The 18997-nt window shown below is 33.3% G+C and overlaps 1 protein-coding gene and 1 non-coding gene across 2 annotated transcripts; one reads left to right on the top strand and one right to left on the bottom strand.

Moving 5' to 3' along the window:
• Positions 1–10255: 10255 nt before the first annotated feature.
• Positions 10256–15843, bottom strand: LOC143623264 (putative pectin methyltransferase QUA3). The gene is made up of 7 exons (XM_077094217.1): positions 15373–15843; positions 13909–14112; positions 13611–13821; positions 13256–13517; positions 11674–12048; positions 11484–11579; positions 10256–10780 (listed from the first exon to the last, which is right to left on the bottom strand). Exons 1-7 carry the CDS (start codon positions 15808–15810, stop codon positions 10570–10572), a joined length of 1797 nt encoding a protein of 598 aa, XP_076950332.1. The 5' UTR covers positions 15811–15843; the 3' UTR covers positions 10256–10569.
• A 1603-nt stretch (positions 15844–17446) lies between these two features.
• LOC143623289 (U6 spliceosomal RNA) lies at positions 17447–17549 on the top strand. The gene has a single exon (XR_013151866.1). It is a non-coding gene; the product is annotated as a U6 spliceosomal RNA (small nuclear RNA).
• Positions 17550–18997: the final 1448 nt, after the last annotated feature.

The following is an 18997-nucleotide window of genomic DNA, read 5'->3' as shown; positions in this document are numbered from 1 at the left end:
TGCTTCCGGTGAGACCCCCGGCTCGATAGTAGTTTTGCATCAAGCCTTGGACATAAGGCACATAGCACTCAATCATCGGGACACCGGCTGATCGGTGCATGTGCCCTTGTCTTTCGGCTATCAACGCCACCACATGATGCCTGATTAACCTTCCGCCACTTTTAACGTTATTTTCACGAGATTAGTAAAATAACGTCAAAATTAGTGCAATTTTACTTTTGCCCACCCGAGGGTTCACACATATATACATTATATGCGCGCACCGCAAGCAGGGCGTTTTGATCACCATATATAAGTATATATAATGGATAGTCATAAAATTTATCACGCACTCAAATTTGACCTTACATATTTAAGGTCAATGTAGGTCAATGCTTTGAATATGGTAATTCTAAACAATTTTGGTATATGATTAATCATTAATTTATAATTAATGGTCCATAATAATAATAATGATTTGACTAAAATATTTTTTTATATACATTAAAATTTTGACTATATTGTTACATTTAAATAACTTAATTTTATAATTAATGATCAATAATTTAAATAATAAGTTGACTAAAATTTTCAAAGATAAGTGATATCACCTTATTTTGATAATATTTTGATAATTTACAAACTATTTGATTACTATTTATATTCTAATTTCAAAATTTTATTATCGTTTATATTTATATTATATCTTACATAATATAAGATATGCAAAACTCGGCATATCATTTCAAAATTTTATTATCATTTTTATTATTGTTTCTAATTTCAAAATTTTATTATCGTTTCTATTTATATTATATTTATATTATATCGTCAACCAACTTTTCATTTGTTTATATTTGATCATTTTAATTACGCCTAAATGTTAAAAGTAATGTCTAAAAATAAACCCCCAAATTAATAATTTCAATATTTTATTCGAAATTCAAATTAGAATCATCATTATAAGTTACTTTTAAGTTACTAAAAATATAATAAGTTGTTGCTTAAATACGAAATTTAAATAAATCATTTCGAATTTATATTTAAATTTCAAATTTTAAATAGTCACCATAATTGCTTAATTTATGGTTAACAGTCATAACATAATTAAACACGATTAATACGTAATTTTACAAATTAAACACACACTTTTAAAACTTTCCATAATTTTCAATCTCAACAAACTTTCCATTTTTTTATATATGACCATTATTATTATGTCTAAATGTAAGAATTAAATTCTAAAATAAACCTTCCGTGTTTCAAAAATAGAAAACATTTCCATAATTTTTTGAAGTTGACTAATTAACCATTTTTTTAATATTTTATAATTATTTCGAAACGTGTTGTGTTAATTTAAAAAAAGTATCAAATTTGTTCGGTATGAATTCGTGTCGTCACAAGTTATTTTTAAGTTATACTATTTTTTAACTAAAAAGGCATATTTATTTTTCATCTAAAAATCATTTAGTAACCAAATTTGACAAAATATCAAATTTGTTCGGTATGAATTCGTGTCGTCACATGTTTCATATACATAATACATTTAACAAAATTAATATTATCTAATCCTATTATGTTTTAATTTGTTGTCAAAATTTTGAATTTTAAATAAGAACAAATTAAATTCTTGATTGTTTTTACAAACTATTTTTGTTAAGCAGTCAATAAATTAGTTTAAAACGGATTTGACATTTCCATAATAAATAATTATATTTTAAAACTTTTTAGAGTTAAATACGTATTTTTTAATGGGTCAGCTCGGGTTTGATTTTCCTTTTAACACACACACACACACACATATATATATGTATATACACACACACACACACACTTATTTAGCAACCGATTTTATGATAAAGTTAATCTTTCCAAAGTTATTTGAAAATCCATTTATTGTAAAACGTTTTTAAGTTTTGAAAGTTTAACAAAATATTAATATTAATGATTTAAAAGTTTGTTGCAAGATTGGTCAAAAATGAAAAATAAGTGTTCAAGATGAGTTTCTTTTGGTAGAATGTTTGAAGAAGTTTACAATTTATTCTAATAATAGTATTATTTATTATAATATATTTAATTTGGATGCTATTATTTTATTAAATTTTCAGGTGGTGAATCAAAATGAATTTATTTTGGTAGAATGTTTGAAGAAGTTGACGGTGGTTTAATATGAAAGAACATGTTTATGTCTTTTGTTGATGTTTTTTATTTGTTCGGTGTACATTAACTTATTGTAACTTTTAACTTTTAATATCTAGACAAAGTAAATGGTTAACGTTTTGGTCTGAAAGTTTGATGAAGTTTTGTGTTGTTTGAATTTGTTATTTAAATTTATTATATTTGTTGACATGTTTTTCCAATCGCGTGTTACGCGGGTATATACCCTAGTTGGACATTATGTTCTTTTACCTGTCTTGAATAATTAACGTATTTTCGGATTTGATTTTACATTGTTTTTGCTTATCACCTTAATTAATCAATCAATAAATCATGAGGTATTAACGTTGGAAACAATACATGTGGGTTGTGTAACATGTGTTCAGAGTCATCAGAGCATATTATGATTCATTGCCGGGCGGCTAATTAGGTTTGGTAGATTATTCATGTATGGGTTATATTACCCATGTCTGATAACTTTGGCATCGTGAGGGACCTGTTGGAGTATCCAAATAAACATAAGAAAAACGAGGAGCGTGAAGCGATCCAAGCAATTTCGTTAGTTACGTTACTTACGTGTTAGATGATTTGGAGAACCTGAAATGATATGATTTTTAATAATAAACCATTCTCGATGGTATGTTTGGTGAATGACATCAAGACAACTTCCTTTCTTTGGTTCAAACAAATGAGAAAACATGTGGGTTTGAATTGAGAGAAGTGATGAAAGTTTAACTTCGTTAACATTTTTATTTAAGCAGTTTATAAAAACTTTTTAGCTTGATGTATGTTCATTTTCTTTGTTTATACGTTCAGGCTTCATACAATTTGGACCTTTAAAAAAAATCAATGAATCAAGTATCAAGTAATTACTATTTACTTTATTAACTAAATTCTTATGAGCCAATAAGTTGATAATGGAGTGATAAGGAATAGACTTTGTGTTTCATGTGACCTAAGTTTGATTAATGCCCCTATCATTTAGTTTCAGCGGCACCGGATGATAACGAGAGACTAGGCGAGCAAGTGACATTCAATAGTTGGATCATTGAATTGAACGTGTTTTACCTCACCGCACTGTCGTGCCTTCGGCGAGTGGTCACTGGCGTTGGTCATAGGTGAGGGTTTTCCCCGAATCGAAAAACGAATGCATCCAGTATAATGAATTTAGACAGTAGCTCATTTGAATCATTTGTTGGCAATTAAAGAAAAACTGAGTTCTTATAAAGTATTGGTTTGGGCTAGTTTTTTCTAGTTAAAATATAAGTTGCTGTTAGAAAAAGTATTAATACGAATTCAACAAATTTAATAAAGTATTACCTAAATTCAATCAGATGAAGTAGAGAACAACATTCAACAAACAAGTTAAATAATATTAAATCAATCAAGAACATTACAACATTTAACAGCATATTAAACAGTCATACGGATTGAACGAACGTGAATTACTAATATAGAAGAAATTGAACGAACTACAACAAAAAGAATAAGCATATCAAACAAAGTCACGATTAAGGAACCCCGAACAAGTAATTGAAATGATCAGATTGAAGATCGACAACATCACACACATATTGAATAAGAGACTGGAAAGAGCATAATGAAACGGGCACATGGCACAACAGCGTGTATTAGAGTTGTTTAAGAGTTTCGACTCTTGTGCTGTTTTAAATCCCAGTTATTTCATAACTTCCCTAATGCCGAACTTGGCGTCCAATTCGCTTGAATGATGAGGTATTTGCGTCCAAGTAAAAAAACATATCATTAAAAAAATAAAAAAAATAGTTTACACTTATGATTAGTTCAGCCTGTAACATGTTATCATATTACATAAAATGTATAAGGTATGTCACCTATATTGTGATTTAAACGTGTATATGTGACTAGATAAAATGAACATAAAAAAATGCCTCTCTTATTTGTGAAATGTATGACTTAAAGGGGGTGTTTAGCTAATATCTATAATGCATGAGCCAAATGTAAATGGGTCATAAAGAGGGGATAATAAGTGGGATTTACTCAATTTAAAGAACATGAAGTCTTGTGTGCCATAAAAGTTAATCAAAGTTTAGCACTAAATGTCATGCCCCCACCCTATATAGTAAGGGTACTACTTTTAAGCATGTGGCACTCTTTAATACCATGAGAGCAACTTATAAACAACAAACTTTAACCGCACTATTTTCAAATTAGTACAACTATTATTACAACAAGTACAACATCATCAATATCTATCTATACATCATTTATTGTAGGTAATTATGTAAGATCAATGACATTGGACCTTTATATGACATTTTCAAGTAACCATGAATTGTTTGGAAATAAAATTGAGGAGTGAAACTTTAGTTCATGCAATCACTATGATTCATTGAGATGTATCCAAGGTGTTGTATATATTAGCGTGACTGGTTTTCATAAAACTTCAGTATACAATGTATTAGTATGATGGTGAGTTGTATGATATAACTTCCTTTTGTTATCAAATCTTACTTGCCTAATCAAATTCTATGAACGTATGACGTTGAAAGTAGATACTGAGAGAGATGAAAACTTTTATGTCGGATGTTGTGTGATTAACAAGTGATCACTAAGACCGTGTGTAGTGGGGCACTTTCCCACTCAAAAAGCCCACAAAAGCGCCGGGAACACCGCTCTCGGGGCGCTTTGAGGGGGGGGGGGGGGCGCTCCCCATACAGCGCCGGTTGGGGGAGGAGAGAAGGAATATGATTGGCTGCTTTATTTTTTTCTTTTTAATACAAAAAATAATAATAATAATATATTAATGAGAAAATGATTTGAATGAGCTCCATCCACTACACTCTTTTTAGCAAAAAAAACCCTCATATTGACGTGACGTCACATGGCGCAAAACGCTTCCCATAGAGGCTTCATCCAGCACACACGGTCTAAAGTTTTATTTATACAAACTTAATGATAATTTAAATATGGCTAGTTTCCGATTATAACCTTTTGATTATGGTGGTTGATTCTCTTATGTTATTAGTTTCTTCAACACATAATAGAATGTTGGTCAATTTGAATCCAATCTTACATCTAGAAAATATAACATCCCAAAATCACTTTATATGAGCTTATGTGTTGGGCATTTAGGCTTGATGTCATTTGAGTTAACTAGCTATCTTAACAAGTGGTATAAAAGATACAACTCAATTGTGATGCTGATGAAGTTACCAGATGGTGCAACCTCAATTTGACCCAATTCATTGATCACACAATTTAATGCATACCACGCGATCCAGTTAAAATATAGCGCGTGCCTCAGTGGCATACTAGAATATTAGGTACAACAGATAATTTGCAGCTTAATTATGAGCAAGTAGAATTAAATTAACTTCATCATCGTGCATTGTATTGAAAGCCATCATGAAGTGTTTGCATCAAACACCAAGTCCTAGGAACGGAAAACTAACATACATATAGGTCGAAGCAAATGGCCTAGTGTAGGCTTGGATTTCATAAAGTCGATATAGAAGTTTAACGTTATACCATTTCCGTCACTAGCTGTCTTAAAAATAGACCCTCATTTAGTTTACGAGTTATACTTGATGCTCGTGAGCTAAGCTGTCTTAAAAATAGACCCTCATATAGAAGAAAATGGACAAACTTGTTAGAAAGTTGCTACTCGGAGACTGCTACACATTGATGATGCTACCATAATGCCAACAGATAGTAATAATCATACATTATGATTTAACGACTCTCAAACACATGACGACGTACTGCTCAAATATTCAATGTAGCTCGGCTGTGACGAGTCATGACAATTATTATGGCTCTTGGAAACTATTGGGGGCTTGAACGTCGTTGTATTCAAATGAAATTATAGGTGTAGCAAGTTGAATGATCATATAGGACCTAGGGTGCCCATATTCAATTAAGCATAAATGACTAGGGGGTCTACATACATTTTATTACACTAATATCATCTGTGGTCCAACATAAGTGCATCTGCAATTCAAATGACTTTGCGTGTTAACACATGAGAGGAGTCTTTGTCGACTTTATTTAGATGTTACGTCTTATTTCACTATAACCTTCTCTTTCATCGAACTATCTAGCCATAACTACTAACTACAAAAACATGCCATCTACTTGTGTAACATAGTGGTAATGCATACTGATTCGCTATATATAAGACGCTTGAGTCATAAAACCTATACATTTCTTTGCAAATACTTTAACCCAATGCGACGATTTACATTGAGAGTTTAATAGCATTCCACCATCCCTAAACGATAACCAAAATTATCCAATAGTCGTTAGGACTTTAACAATACCCTAGTTCAGTAGTTTGTTATACTCATTACTCTTACATAAGTAGAACAGTAAAATCATATCAATCACAAGCACTAATAATTAATAATAATAGAATAATATGATTTTTAAAAACTTATGATCTTCACACATTGCTTTTATAACACCATCCATTGTCTATGTGCAATAAACATACGTTATATCTGATAAACCTTATTAAGTGAACATAGATATGGTAGGGGCTTGGATCATACATCTTGTATAATAGAGTGGTCATGCATGGCAATGATCAACAAAGAGAGAACTTAAATTAGGGCTTTAAAGTGTAATTTATGGGGTCAACATTCTAATATTACATATTTACACGTGCTACTAATCTATGCAAAAGAATAATTAAAAGAATAATTTAAGGAGATATTTCTAAAATATTCAAATAAGAAGAGATTTAAAAAATAACTTACCCTATTGAAAAACTAACGAAATGATCGGTCCTAATTCCATCTTCATAATGAGATTCAGCAACCAATAACATACTGACACGTGACTCTCTGATCTCACTGTCACGATGAGATTGGTCTCAAATCTCATTGTGAGAGCCTCATGTCAGTATGTTATTAGTCGTTGAATCTCATCGTTGGCTTTAAAATTTAAGTGTGAAGATTAAATTGGAGGGTCATTTTTGGAATCTCTCTCTTTATTAGGGTTATTTTGAGAGTTTTTCCATCCTTTAAGTATATTATTATTGTTTTGGTATGTGTGCAAGGGTTTGTATCAAATACAAGTTAAATTAACGTTATAATTGTGTGAATCAAGTAGTGTAATTATATATACAACATAACGTAATTATAGTGTAGTGTAATTACAACATAGTATAATTACATTACGATATGTAATTACACTGTTTGTATATATAATTACAATACTTGATTCACACAGTTATCGTGTTTTTTAAGTTTGAAGGTTAACTTTCCTTATGTGTGCCATTACCAAGTAGCGTAATTATAATGTAGTGTATTACTCGAGATTTTTTAAATGATAAAAATAATTAAGGTTCATTACTTGAAATAAAGGAATAAAATTAAAGATAAAAAAGAAATGAAATATATAGTACAAACAATAATAAGTTTAGAATCTTAAATTTATAAAATTGAGAAAATCTATTTATATACAACATTTGTTGTTTTATCATAACTATTCCTATCATCGTTAGACCACGTTTGCTAGTTACCATAGATAATGAAACATATATTGTTAATGTGAAACTAGACATCGAATGAATAAATTACCAACTCTAGAAAATAATTGTTCTTTGTTAATTTATACTTGTTTAACTCTCATATTCCTATCGTCGTGACCTATAGATAGCTAGGATGAATGAGATGACAGATCAGATGAATATGAGGGAAATTTAACTGTTTTATAACCCAACTGCCAAAATGGTTTTGACTCATGAATAGCTAGGATGAATGAGGTAGAGATTAGAAGAATATAAGGGAAAATTGATTATTTTATAACACAATTACCAAAATGATTTTGACCAATAACCCATATGTAACTAAGATGAATGAGAAGAGATTAGAGTTTATGAGGGAAACTTATGTTAGAATTGAATGTGAGCTTGACATTTAATCCTATTATTTTACTTAATTAAAAGAATACGATAAAATATTGTACCGTATAACAAAAGACAGTTTTGGCGTCAATGCAATTCATCCTTTAGGCAACGTAGCATGTCTGAGGTCTTGCTTGTGGCGATAGTGTTTTAAAAGTTTAAAAACTTATTTTTTGATTTAGTGTCGATACCGTGACCCATGGACTTCAAAACGACTTCGCTATGTATTAATGCATCTTCATTTTACAAACTAAGTTATGCTATATATTTAGTAAAAGAATATATATACGTGATATCTGCTCTAGCAATCTCTTAATATACTTTTATATTTAAAGAGCAATCTAGTCTGATTCTCACGCCGGAGGGTGGTCACAAGGAGGAACCCCCCCCTTCTCAGTGACGAGCTCACGGTGTCTGTTTTGCAGGTTATCAGAAGAACCATCTTCCAAGGGTCTAACCCCTCGTGGGAAACATCTCTCCAACCCCCAGGTTACCAGTAATCTGCCCGGGGTCCGGTTAGTGTTTCTTCAGTTATGCTATATATTTAGTAAAAGAATATATATACGTGTAATAACTAAATATAAACCGCAACAATATATTAAATTATATTAAACCATTGCAAATGTGAAAGACGAAACATGTAAATAATATTTAAAACAGAAGTATACAATAAGACAAAATATAAAATGATTACTATAACGATTAGTTCTTATTTATACTTAAAGAAACAAGATGATAAACTTCTTTTCAATAATTTTTAAGATAAATTTGATAAATATATAAATGTTAACGTTACTCTATATATTATATTGTACTATTAATATTATTTAAAGACAAAAGTACATATCCAAGCTAAAGAGGATGAATCAAGTTGGATGTGTTTCCACGTGACAATCTATGGTGTGGGCCGATGCATGATCTTTCAATATCCAACTGTAATTACTCTTCTTTTTATATATTTTCTTACAAAGTGTTAACTTAAATACAATAATATATATATATATATATATATATATATATATATATATATATATATATATATATATATATATATATATATATATATATATTTTGTTGATCATATTTATGTTGTAAGTTTGATTAATGCTAGATTTTTCTATATCAAAATAATTTCTCGGTAGACCACTGTCTATAATAAAACAAATACAAATGTTAACTTGTAACTGAAAATAAACAAACTCACTAACTACATATTCTCTAAAAATATGCATATAAATGTTAAACTTATAGTTAGTTTTGGTTGGTCGATCGGTCTTTCAGCCTAGTCTAGGACCGACGACTGCCATGCTATAATCATGGGCTGGGTTGGCGGGTTTGCCAATCTATTTAAGGGCATGATCAATATTACACAGGTATGAACCCAACCCGGTTTTTGTGTGCTAAGTACGCTCTGGTCCATACCCGTTATAGGTGTATAAAACTTTTTTTTTCCCAAACCGAACCGTTTTTGGGTTTTTGCATGGTCAAAACCAGTTTCAACGTAGAACTTGTCAAACTGATCAAGACCAGTTCGGTTCGGTTCGGTTTAGAGCCGGTATAACCCAGTTTTAGGGAAAAAAACCGGTTTTAAAACCATTTTGATTGTGAAAGGGCCGAACTGCTATACGAACCGGCAGTTCGGTTCGGTTTGGCAACTGGTTTAACTGGAGCTGGTTTTAGATATGAACTGGTCCAGTTCGGTTTTAGATGCTTTTTTGCACAACTCTAATGTCCGTATTCGGGTATGAACCCGTATCCGATTTCTAAAAAGACCCCAAATATACACCACCACTTGCACTCTTGGAGTTTGAAGCCCATTATACTTTCCGATCACATAAAACGATTTTTATACCGAATCGTAAAGCATGTAAACCAATTCGGAACCAGTTTTAATGCTACTATCCTAAACCATACAGAACCGATACCAAACTTGTACCGTATCTTGATTTTCGTTCAACTCGGTTTTGTGCCATTGTAACCTAACCTAAAAACACATGGCAACTATCCAACGTGTTTTTAAAGCAAACCCATGTTGAACATACATAATACCCAAATGATTTATGTTTGCAATAACTCAATAAGTTCACATGCTTTGTTACACTAAATTAACATCAATTACACGTTTCAAATAGAACTAATACACAATACCCAGTACATTGAAAGTATACGAGGATCATATATTAATATTCCAAGTTTTATAAATGTGAACAGCCGAGTTCAAACTCAACTTAGTAAGCTAAGCTTGGCTCGTGAACAGCCTTAAATTCACATAAATTCACGCTTATTTCCATCATAATTTTCTTACAGGTATCATGTCACGCGCAATCTAACTAATGAAACATATATCATTGACAACAGGCGACAATAATCAAGTATACTAAGTTCATATTATCTTTACTTTCATACATTTTCTTCTCGTTCTAACACGACTATTACTTCAACAAAAAGGATTAAAAACCGGACCCGCAAGGAGAAAGCTACAAGAACTTTCTGATGAATAACTTACATAACATAAATCTAAAGAACATGTGCTAACCGTATGATTAAGGTAACGTCCAATAAGTTTTTGTGGCAACCAAGATTCGGTCCCTTCCTTGAGATTCGGGTTCCTTATTATGTATGGTAGATTTCCATCTTAACGAACTAGAAATCCGGTCTACTTTTGCTATAAACTCAGGGGAATCGCGTACCAAAACGGTTCCTTCGGGTCGTAATAACCGATCTATTTCCACCATCACATCCACAAGATTACATCTGCAACAAAAACAAGAAACCAGTTCATTCGGCTTTACAACTCAACATTATTTATGCCAAAAACACCCCACTTAAAACCGTGTAACCCGAACACGACCTGTTTAACTCATTTTTTTAAATATGTAAAACGAATTGGCGGATGATAACCAAGTTGCAAGCGTGCTAATCGAGTCGGTGGTAGGGGGTTGCAGACGAGCCAAGCTGCTCGTGAGATACTCAATATCAGCTCGTTAAAAGCTTAAATCAAGCCGAGCTTAAACAAGCTCGATTCGAAAAATAAGTTTGTTTAATTAATGAGCCCAAGCTTCACTTAGCGAGCTCGAGCCAGCTCGCGAGTCTATAATTTATATAATTTTTATTTAATATATCAAATATAGTTTTATGATAATTATTATTGTATATAAAATTATGAAAAAATAACAAAAAAATATATATTATGTTATATATAAAAATTATTATTAAAACATATACAAAAAATAAGTAAGTATAAGTAAAATACTAAAATAATTTATAGATAACAAACGGGTTGAGCTCGAGCTTAACAAACTACTCACGAGACGAGCTCGGACTTGGATCGTTTACACCCCTATCAGTGGGTTGTAAGAAAATGGATTAAACAGGTCATAATTGGGTTCGTGGGTCGACATGTTTAAGTAAACAGGTTAAACAAGTCAATCCGAACATGACCCGTTTTCTAAATTACCTGTTTTTGCCAGTAATCGGGTCCCTAATGAGGGATTCAATTCCAACCACATGAATGAAGTCGTAAGTTCGAGGGTAACTTGAGAATGGTTCACACCTTTAGACATCACAATTAAATGATGTAAAGTTATACAATGATCAAAAAAATGAATCCAATAGTTAAAAGTATAAAACGAAGAATAATAATTTACCAATCGTGATAAACACCAATAAGCCCTCGATCATAAATGACACCTAAAGTTGAAGGCTTGCGGTCTGCAACAACATTCATGACCCACAACGGGTCTGATGATAATGCAGCAGCAAAACCACCAAGAAATGCATTCATGTCCATCACATTTCTTACTGCAGGAGTTCCCAGTTTCAAGTTTAATGAATTTTTATAATAGAATATCCTTCTTTCCCAGCGGTGTGTGTCGGCTTCAAACACATCGTTTCCATTTTTAATCAAAGTGGCCCGTGCTGGAGCTTGTTTTAGTCTTTCGGGCCATTTTGGAATTGCACCAACAGTAATTTCTCCATTGATTGCAGATGTTTGACTCACACATTTTTTCAGTTTCACATACCTGCCATCATTAATGATATATTGTTCAAACTTTCATATAAATATATAACAAAAGTTGCATTTGCAGCTAATCAAAAAGCTCGCAGCTCGATTGATAAATTCTCGAACAAAACTAGCTAAAAAAACTTATTTGAAAAGACCTGAGCCGGGCTGGCTAATTTTTGTAACCGAGCCTAGCTCAACCCAAGCTCGGCTTGGGACATGGCTCGGATCGTTGGTTCGATCTTAGGTTCGTTTAACTTCAAGCTCGAGCTTGAGCCAAGCTGCCTCGTTTAATTTCGAGCTCGAGCTAGAAGTTGCCCTGGCTCGACTCGTGAACGGCCCTATTTGCTACCCGTTTACTTTGGCATGAGACCATTTTGGTTGCGTTTCATCTCAAAAGGGCCAAGTGTCAAGTTGGCAAGTTGAAATGTTCAACTCAAACCCGACCCATATTTTTATTTGTGTAAAAAAATAACTCTAACCCATACATACTTAAAAAAAATATGTAACACGGAAATGAACTTTTAACCCATTTATCTAAGCATATCAACGGGTTGACGAGTGACAATCAAGTTGTCAAGGTGCTAATTGGGTTGCTGAGTTGTGTATATGGGTTAAATGGGTCATAAACGAGTTAGGGGTTGAAATGTTTAACTTAGCAAGTTAAATAGGTCAACCTGGCTGGACACAACCCGTTAGATAATCAGGTCAACCTAAACACAACCCGTTTTTAAGCAGGCTAGATATGCCAACCCAAAACATGATTATTTTCATGTCTTGTTCGGTTCGTGTTTAGGTTTCGTTAAGAAAAATAGCTATAGGGGTTAAAGGTCAAATGGGCTGCAAATCACCCAGAAGATTCAGATTACAACTAACTATTGTTTTTCTAAAACCATAATTAACACATTAAGGGGCTGTTTGGTAGCTTTTAATGATTCCATCAAGAGGCTACCTCTGAATCGGTCAGAAGTAGAGTGTGTTTGGTTCACTAAAAAAAACACCTCCTAATGGTTAAGTTTTAAAAACATGCTGAATGATTCAGAGGCTTCAATCAGACCTCTTAATGATTCAGCACAAGATTGCCAAACAGCCCCTAAGTATTTACAAAATCTTTTTAAAATAACACATTAAGTTTTTGGTTCAGTATGATCCAGCCCGTTTCATCCCAAACTTGTCTAACAAACTACTTGCAATCTATATAAGAACAAAGATTTCAGATCACAAACCAAGCAGAACTCGGGTCATCAGACTCATCACACAATTCAAGCCCAACTTCATTTTGGGCCTGTAGACACGATTCACCAACGGGCTTTTTCCAAATAACAGTGTTCCCATCAACAACAATTAACTCATAGCACAATGCTCTAGCCACTGCTTGCAGATCGGCCCATTCTTTATCTTGTTTGGCCCATTGGACTGGTGGGCCTGATATAACTAAATACCCACCGGGTCGAAGTAATCGATCAACTTCCATAAAATATGTTGCATCTGCAGATTATATAATAATGCTCTAATTGTCAAAATCAGAAATGTGACATGTCAAGCATGGCATAAAGAAATTTATAAATTTAATACACTTACTATATGCAGTAAACGGTATTAAACAACGAGAGCAGTGAATTAAGTCAAACGATGCTGCGGGAAACGGAAGACGGCGGGTCCCAAGCATTAAAACCAAAGCAGGTATTCCTCTTTCCAAAGCAAATTGTATTTGTGATTTATGTGAATCTCTTGGAGCAAAAGAAAGAGTTAAAATGTTATCTTCTAGTAAGTGACCTCCAAAGCTAGCAACCTGAAAACAATATTAAAGACATAAAAAATCATAAGCCTAATTGACAGTTTCAAAAATGAAGAAAAGAGATAATAATACAATGCTTACCTCGCAACCCATATCAAGAGCCGTCCTGAGGGCACCACCAGAAATAGGAATATACTGTTTAAGTTTAGAGATATATTGTGTGGCTCCATCTGGAAACATTGTACCACCCCCGGGAAATATGAAATATGGACCGTCTTTTTTCATCCATCCTTGATGACCTTTCCTGTCAGCTAATTTATTATATGGCATGTTTTCGTGCCATATCTGCGCACAAAATAAACCACTTTTTATAATATATTTTAATACAAATATGAAAAACCATAGAAAATTAGAGAATCTAAAGCCATATTTGAAAGTGGAAAAATGACATGTAAGTCTTTTATTGATGACATAATGAGCTTCTAGTTTACGCATAGAAAAATATGCTATAATTAACTTGGAGAAACAGCTTCAACATCATTGATATTATGTCATAAAGCCCTAAATTTAGAAAGCCAATCAAGAATAACGTTAAATGTCATGCCTACGTTGTCAAAAGCCCTTCAAGCGTGCACCTAGGCTCTTATACTAGGAAAGGCTCAGAAAAAGCATCTTGCTGCCATCCAGGCAACCTACAGGTGAGTTTCCGGCCAAATCCCAGAAGTTTTGTCAAAATTTTGACAATTCCAGGCAAACTGGTCTAAACATCCAAAAATGACCTGGAACCAGCCTAAAACCCAGGACACAACCAAAAAATGAAATGTTTATGCTTTGCGTCTTGCTTATCTAGGGCCCTCTCTTTCTATGCACCTTACACCTGGGCCCAAGGTTCAATCTTGCACCTTGAGTGCGCCTTGCGCCTTTGACAACTATGTGACATGCTACAGCTAAACCAAATGCTATCATTCAGCATTTGTAGATCAACACAATCATGACCAAATTGATCCAAATCTTAACATAAAGAATCTTCAAAGAAGATGTTTCGGCATCTTAGTCAGCATTATAACAAAGTTCTCCTGTTAAATCTGCTAACTCTATGTTCAAGTCTAGAATATAAACTATTAAACTTAGAGAAACAACAAAACAGCTTAAACATCATTGATATCGTGTCATAAAGCCCTAAATTTAAAACTCCAATCACAAATAAAGTTAAACGCAATGCTAAAACTCAACCAAATGCTATCATCAGCATTTGGATATCTAACAAAATCATCATAGCCTCATACACATAAAGATCAGCATACAGTTACATCATTGATCCTAGTCTTAACATGATGAATCTTCAAAGTTAATCTTATCAAATCCACTAACTCTTAAGCTCAAATTCACAACACTAAAGTAACCCTAACTAGATCAATCAACAATTAATTCCGGGCACTGAATCCGAACACGATAGCCACACAATATAATATTAAAATAAACAATCAAACATATCACATAATATAGTATAACACTGACCAAATGCTCCTCGTGGATACGATACTGTACCTACTCTAACTACCTAGTTTAATTAAGTAAATTAACAAAGTAACCAACTTAATTCACCTTATGCAAGCTCTCGGGCCACTGAATCGGCACGTGGTACCCTTTCGGGGGTGGGATCAAGCACAACGGCGTCTCATCCACAACCGGGCAATGCCGTTCCCTATAATAATTCATCTCCCTACTAAGCTGACTATTCCTCGTCGGATCCTCACACGGCATGTAATCGACAGTGTCCGGAGCGCAGGAGTCGATCTGAGGATGCTTGCCGGATTCAATTAGGTTAACGAGCGAGTGTCGTTGCTTGGGATCGGCGGTGTTGGACCGGATTAAAGCCTGTGTGCCTGAGGCGGCGAGTGAGTCGCCTAAAGGAGTGAAGATTAAGAGGAAGAAGAGGATGACGATGGCGAAGAATATCATGGAGATGAAGTCCAGAAGCTGCCATTTGCGGGTGGGTGTGGTGCGGTGGTGTTTGGGGGAGCTTAGGTTGATGTGACCCATGGAGGACCTGTGAGATCTGCTTATTATTATTATTATTATTATTATTATTATTGTATTTACAAGTGAGTTTTAAGTGGGAGTGTGAAGAAGAAGAAGAAGAAGAAGAAGAAGAAGTTGTAATGTTGAGTGAGATGTCGGTGTGGCGTTGTTTATAAATCACGTCGCAAAGGTGTTAATGACACCGTGCCTAACTGGTATAAATTTATGTAAGTGGTAAATGACCAAACTAATATAACTATAGGAGGGTAATTCGATTAAAAAATGTATATGTTCGTATTCATTTACGTGAGTTCATTCAAAATATAATAAACAATTCACGAACATAAATTAACATATGTAAACAAACAAATATAAAACATTAAGTAAAGGAGTCCCTCAACGTGGTTTTTAAATGATTGGGCTTTGCGGTTCAAAAATAGGCTAGCAAATGGGCAGTTTGTGCCCATTTGCCTTATGTCTTGATGTAAGCATTATTTTTTTGTAAATGAAATATTTTTAGTCATAAACGAACGAAGAAAATTGAACGTTCTATTGGACGTAATTTCCTTTGAATCAACTCATCGAGCCTATGATGAGTTGGTGTCTTATTTATCAAGTTGAGCACATGACTTGGTTTACATGGAATAAATTACTTGGTGAACAAGTCGAGCAAATGACTTAGACAACAAGAAATTTATTAATTAATTATTATTTAAATATGTTTTTACTAATTAGTATTTAAGTACGATAACGAGTTTGTATTCTAGTCTAATTAGATTTTCTTGTTTAAACTATTATATATACTCGAGCTTGTGGGTTATATCATTAAAAGAATTTAGGTATTAATTTTCGAGCTAATGAGAATTACAAAGATCGAGCTTATGATCTAAATTTCGTTTTTGTGTTTATCGATTCTGGTCACCAAACTTCACGTTCACAAACATAAATGAACGAACAAAACATGTGCTCATATTCGTCATTTAATTAATAACACAAACTTTTTGTTCATGTTCGTTCGCTTATTAAATGATCAAACTTACAACCGAACAATTCACTTACAGGTCACTGAGCGTTCGATTTGTTTATAGGCGTATACAAAACCATACCTCTTTTTGTGTGTAATAAAAGTGATTATTGATATCCAGGCATTATGGCATATTTTTGTATGGGAAAGGTGATCTGATTGTTCATATAGGAAGGAGCTTAACAATTATTGACATGTCATAATACTCATATAGTCATACGTGCCATATGACACCTACATGCCTTATAACATGGAGAAAGTGACAAGTGACTGTATGAAATATATAAGAGTAAATCATACAGTCTTACGGACTATAGTTTATGACTATCAAGAAATGTGTGATGTGAACCGTCAAAAGTCATGAACTCATACGAAAGAAAATAAAAAGAAACTAAAACAGTGAATTAGTTAGCGTAAAGATATGTTAGAAACCAATTCATCCCACTTGGTTTTTTTCCTTTCTTTTGCAGGAATCATGTCATCTTATTGCATAATCTCTACCTGCAGATCAAATCCTCCCTTCAATTCTGTTTTTTGATAAAAAGAGTAAGTTAAGTTCATATAAGTTCATCCCACATCGAAACAGAGAAGAAACCTGGTCCACTTCAAATACAGAGGTCAATGGCAATAATCGTCCCTTCGGGGACATCCGATAAAATTGGAACGATACAGAGAAGATTAGCATGGCCCCTGCGCAAGGATGACACGCACAAATCGAGAAATGGTCCAAATTTTTTTTCTCTTCTCAATCCTTTTTCGCACAAACGCTAAATTCTCTATTTTTTTATTTGTACTTTGGGTATTTGATTTGAAGATGATTGTATCGGGTGATCTGCAAGTTATGGTGTTGTCAAATATTTATAAACTAGCCACAGTAACCTTGAATCAACATGTTAGGTGACCATAAAGGGAGTAACATTGATGTTTCTAAGCAATTATTCTCGCTATTATTTTAAAGCGTTCATTTGTTAACGGCATGTGCATCATACGAACATATGCATAACACTTGGTACTAGGTTCTAACATTCCTTATCTTAAAAAGGTTTGCTGTAAAACATCAGTGGCGGTCATGAAGACGAATCCTTAACTTGATGTATGTGATACTTTGATGCTCCCCTATGTTGATACAGACATACAGTTGAATGTTGCCATTTTAACATCTTGCATTTTTATATATTATAGAAATCATATTGATATATATTAAATTAGTAGACTTTTGTGCACATGGTATTCAAGTTAATCTCGCATTTTACTTCCCTTTTTGGTGTAACTAAATATATATTTGATGAATCTCTTATGTTCTTGCTTCATGAATTATTTGTTTGTGGGGTTGTGCAAGTCCATGTGTGATGGATCAGAATGTCAAGTCTTCAAAATCTATATCATATTGCCAAAATCGGAGACATGATCGATCGCAACAAAACAATATTTGTAATATTTATCATGTGTTTATAAACAAAAGTTTACGGGGCCTGGTTTTCCATGCTAAACACTGATAAAAAAAACAAGTATTTACTACACACGGGAAGGTGATGCATTGGGCGATTCTAACTACATGAGCTGTTAACTCCAAGAGATTTGTGAGACGAAAGTCACGACACCTTGAAACCATAACCTCTATTATGTAACGTTCAGTAAACTAAACCTTTGGTAATGATCTCATAACTAATTACAAATGCTTGTCATGATACATTTTTGTTAAAATTGTTGATCCATTTTATAGTTGCGTATCTGATCTTTAAAAGGTCTTATAGTTACTTTACAATTACTTATCTTGATACAGACTTTGATGTACAATTTGGTATTGGAAAGGATCCGGATGCAACTAATGGGGTCTGAAGCTGATCGGAGATTTTTTTTTATTATTTTCGACTTTAATAATAGCTCTATGGCAGTTCACAACTGCATATGCTTCTTCGTTTGAAACATAACATAATGACCCTACCACCAAATACATCCAATTCAGTCAATCAAATCATAATCGATCGATTGAACAGCTTTAAAATCGATAAAGTGTTCTCAGCTAAAAAAAACAAGGGTGTTAACTGTTCGGCATGATGGATTATTACTTAGAACCATGCTTCAAATGGTTTGCGTTCGTTATCATACTTTACATTTCACAAGCTGGCTCGTTATCAGATTCATATGGGTTGTGTTCCAGTTCGCATGACATACACGTTTAAC

The sequence above is a fragment of the Bidens hawaiensis genome, unplaced genomic scaffold, assembly GCF_021521415.1.
Source record: "Bidens hawaiensis isolate Kalapana, Puna unplaced genomic scaffold, B.hawaiensis_p1.1 tig00003356_1, whole genome shotgun sequence".
NCBI lineage: Eukaryota > Viridiplantae > Streptophyta > Magnoliopsida > Asterales > Asteraceae > Bidens > Bidens hawaiensis.
Note: the sequence above shows the minus strand (reverse complement) of the source record. Positions and strands in the feature narration are given on the sequence as shown.

Coding starts and splice junctions, on each gene's coding strand:
- LOC143623264 (XM_077094217.1), bottom strand. CDS start 15,810: ATGGGTCACATCAACCTAAGCTCCCCCAAACACCACCGCACCACACCC. Junction 14,113..15,372: donor GGCCCGAGAGCTTGCATAAG/GTGAATTAAGTT, acceptor TTTTGTGCGCAG/ATATGGCACGAAAACATGCC. Junction 11,580..11,673: donor ATTGGTGTTTATCACGATTG/GTAAATTATTAT, acceptor TGATGTCTAAAG/GTGTGAACCATTCTCAAGTT.